At 38.9% G+C, this 4,351-nt stretch overlaps 1 protein-coding gene across 1 annotated transcript in view; it reads right to left on the bottom strand.

Annotated features, from left to right (window-relative positions):
• The window catches only part of phf6 (PHD finger protein 6), a gene marked incomplete in the record, with an annotated part of 21,345 nt that overhangs the window by 6,875 nt on the left and 10,119 nt on the right, over positions 1–4,351 (bottom strand). The window contains 2 exon segments of the mRNA XM_014024124.1: positions 1,137–1,303; positions 4,041–4,087. Coding sequence (XP_013879578.1) covers positions 1,137–1,303; positions 4,041–4,087 — 214 coding nt within the window.

The following is a 4,351-nucleotide window of genomic DNA, read 5'->3' as shown; positions in this document are numbered from 1 at the left end:
GCTCCCAACAACAAGCTGTCTGGGGCAAAACAAAACAAACAAAGGAATCACTAACATTACAGCTGATTCTCAGCTGACTTTAAAGATAACAGAGGTCATGACAACTTTTGTTTGCAAAGATTTGCGCTCAGACGTGGTAGTGGGAAACGAAGCTTCGAGCAGCTCCAACAAAACTATGGTATGTAAACATCTGACTGAAACTGTATAAGTGTGTGAAAGATGACAGTCTTAACAACATCGTTTAGTTTTCTTACCAATATCATAGGGCTGGGCGGTATGACCTCAAATTCATATCAGGGTATAAATTGAATCCCTTCATGGTAACGGTATATATCGTGGTAGAAAATGATCATAAAAAGTAAAGATAATGTCATTTTTGAGCATTTTTTGCAGAAAACTGTAAAAAAAAAATTGTTTTACTTTTAGCTACCTTTTTATTCTGTTTAAATTTTAATAAACCTTCCCTGTAAAACCTAAACTAAAACCTGAGACAGCAGCTCCTGGGTGTTTTCTGCATCTTGCCAAGTGGCCTTTTTTAATTTTACTCTGCTGGTTCTGTCTGTGTAATAACAAAACACAACAAAATGTACAAGCTGAGATAAAAAAAAGGGTTTTAGGTGTACCCCCTCCAAAGCCTCAGAGAAAAGTGGTAGGGGAGACTTGAGTCTAGCTGAGGCTGCTGACCCAACAACTGGTACATGTCCTCACTGGGTCCCTGAGCCGCTCTTTGGCCAAGTATGCAGAGAACTGCAGCTTTTCAGCCTCATGGCATTTGGACAGTTTAAATTTGTGTTTTAATCTAAAGCACTGACTCAGCTCTATAAAGTAATTTATTCAGATTAGCTGTGTAGAGATGTAGTGCTGTATGAACGTGTCCTGGTTGACTGCTATATGTACAGTACATTTACCATATATTTGAGCTTGTATATATATTGTAATTTGGATTAGAGAAAATCTAAAACAAGTTAAGCCTTGTTTACCCAAATCACTGAAGTTGTGATAAATTCACCATGGAAAAAAGAATGATTCAGATCATTAAAAGAATTGAATTAGTGCAACATGATGAGTGTGTGTAAACTTCTAATAACAAATGTACATCAAACAGAAGATGGTGAATTTTTAAAGAATGTATTTACGTGAGAGGAGCTCTCTTCGTCTGCAGCCTGTGAGGAGGAGGTGGAGCGAGTTTCTTCTGACTGGCCACGAGATCCAAACTTGGCCCTCCCCTTCTCAAACCTCCCCCTGCCTCTGCTTTGTGGAGGCGAGGAGGAGTCCGAGTCATTGGCTACACTGCCCTCTTCATCTGACAAGAAAACAGAAGTTACACTCGAGACTAAAGTTTTGGTTTTGAAGCTAAATTTTCATCTGTTATCGACTCTGAAATTCTCAAGCACAAAACTTTGGTTTGATACAGCTAGGTCTTCATTAAAACAGGGTTCATGCAGGTTTCAATAAGTTAAATTTAAGACCTTTTAAAGACTTTTTAAGACCATTAGGAATGACATTTAAGACCAAACTGACACATTAACAGAAACATTCAAATGGTCCCAGTAATTTTAACATAACCTTTTACTGCTATCAATTTAGCTATTAAAGAATGTTTAATTTTAATACAAGAACACTAAATTATTTTAATGAAACAATCATGTCTATGAGACCCTCATATCGACTGCTGTGGGCCGCTTCCGACAGAGTGCAAAAATCACTGATATCAGGCCAAGTCTCATAGCTGGGTTTCAGTCACGTGGTTTCAAAGGCGGAGCGATCTCAGCTGGAGGGCAGGGGGTAAAATGTCTATGGAGGAAACTACTGTAGAGAGTTTATATTGTATGGATTTAGGTCCTATTTCAAAAAAAATTTGTTCACAAATATGTCAGACATGACTCGTAAGATGAAGATGAATGAGTTTTCGACAGAACCTAAAGATTTTCTGAGGCTGTCGGTACCACACACGTCTTACATCACCAGGTGCCAAATAACCAGCAAAAGTTTATCTGATGAATATTTCCACACGATTCTGCCCAACCCTATGACAACATATGATAACAGATTATCATACACAAAGATGAAAAATGTAGAAAGCTCACAGAACGATAACATAAAAAGTGGATTTTAAACCGTCTACAGTTGGGAGGAGGAGCAGAATGGCGGTGTCTGCAGGCAGCTGCCACTACATCAGAAGTATGTTAGCTGCTAACTTGTTTTAGAGGTTTTGTTTATAATGATTGTTTATTCAGTAGTGAGTATTAAGTTACTGGTAGTTTAATGTGGACCTCATCTGGACTTTAGTCTGCCCCAGTTCTGTGTCGTTAGGTGCTGGATGATTGTTGACGTTAGCAGCTACTATTAGCATGATCGTAACATAAAACGATATCAGAAAAAACATTCACCCTGGAAAAAACAAACGATAATCATCGTGGAGCTGTTTGGTTCCGAGGTTGTGGATCCACCCGCTGAATAAAAAGTTCTACACCTCCCGTTGTTTGTTTATGTGCTTTCATCAGCTGTTCGGTGTAGTTAGCGCCGTACTGCCCCGGTAGACCGTTAACGGGACCGTAGAGTCCGCTCGGTGCTCGATCTTCTTCTCTTCCCTCTTATAATTGAAATAGTGAATCACCTACTTCCTCAACAAAGTCCTCACTCTGTCTCCGACTGTTTTTCCTCCATCTCTGCCTTTGAGCTCCTCTCTCAAGCTGCGGCTCGGTTCGACTCGGTCCACCTGACCGCATCTGGACTGGAGCTCCACCTTCATCGCCTTATTTATTTATTTATTTATTTATTTGCATCAAAGACACTAAAATAACTAACTAAACTTGACCGTAATTATGAAATATAGTTATACAAATATAATAAATGTAATAAATTTCGGATATCTCATTGCTGACTTCGGACTGCGCTGTCTCTCATTCGCACCCGAACATTATTCAACTTCCGCCTCTTTTTATTTTTATCCTCATGTAGATTTTTTGCCGCTTGTCTAATATTTTCAGGCTTCAATCAGAAAGGAGATTGGGGGGTTTAGGTTTGTTCGGTGGGGTGGGGGTGACACCAGAGGGTGGAATTAGGCGTTTTTTCTCCCATGAATCAGCCCTCTTTTACATCCTCCTGCTGCAATGTGCTTCAAATGTGATGAACATTAATAAAAAAAGAGCCATCATTTTTATTTAATTTAATATATAATTTAATCAGTGTATAATTATTTATTATTAGTTCAGTTAGAATGATTGGAGCACTCGTAAACTACACAAGATATGGGCATTTTTTCAGATAGCAGATCCTCCACTATTTAACTTCCTGACCTCCATCCGAACTTCGTGTTCTAGTGGCACTGCATTGTGACGTCACGTGAAACCCTCCTATTGAAAACACACTTTCCATGTTTAAATGACAAGCAGTGGACTGAACTTTTGTTTTTTTGGGCAGGTGAACAAGCCGTATGCCGTATGCGGGGGTTTGTAGGCAAAGAGGTCACAAACATGGAAGTAAACTTTGCTATTTTTTTCCAGCAGTTATCATGGTATTTGTAGTTTAACCACAGACCAAGACCGGTAGGAAACTTGGCACTTCATGGAGACAGACTGTGTCAAGTTCTGATTACAGCACTTTACTCTATTTATGCAGCCAATGCTTCTCGGGAATGATCGTAAATTAAAAAAGACTTGACAAAATAAAATTTAAGATCTTGGATGAAAATCTGGGTGTTTTTAAGACTCTTATAGACCTAAAATTTAGATTTTCAAATTTTAATCCTTTTTAGACTTTTTAAGACTCTGCATGAACCCTGTTAAAAAAACTCACTCAAAGGTGTCTAAGTTATTCTGTGTAAACATTTAAACGTCTAACTTTTTAGTTTCGTATGTTTTGTCCAGTTTCACCTAGGTTATAAAACGTGATTCAAATAAATCCGACTTCCTTTGAAAATCTTACAAGTATTAAGTAAATATTCCCGTTATTTCTCCTTCCTATGAGTTACTGTTAAACACAAAGAGCAGCAGCATCAATCATCCATGTGCTCCTGACACACCACAGACAAAATTTACCTTGGATGTCCTCCTGAGACGCGGCCCGATGTTTGCGACAGTAAACACTGAACAGGAGACAAAAGAAAAATGCATTAATTTACCGTATTTTTCGGACTATAAACCGCGACTTTTTTCCTGAACTTTGAACCATGCGGCTTATAGTCCGGTGCGGCTTATACGTGGATTTTTTTCTTCAGCTACCAGGGGGCTCTTATGCTGCATTTGCTTCAACCACTCGCTTCAAAAAAAGAAAGGATGACTGACGGGGATAAATCATTCACAAAAACTGGCCGAATGCGAAGAGCGTCATTTCCTGATGTCTGCCAGTG

The sequence above is a fragment of the Austrofundulus limnaeus genome, unplaced genomic scaffold, assembly GCF_001266775.1.
Source record: "Austrofundulus limnaeus strain Quisiro unplaced genomic scaffold, Austrofundulus_limnaeus-1.0 Scaffold408, whole genome shotgun sequence".
Classification (NCBI taxonomy): domain Eukaryota; kingdom Metazoa; phylum Chordata; class Actinopteri; order Cyprinodontiformes; family Rivulidae; genus Austrofundulus; species Austrofundulus limnaeus.
This window is presented reverse-complemented; position numbering and strand designations above follow the sequence as displayed.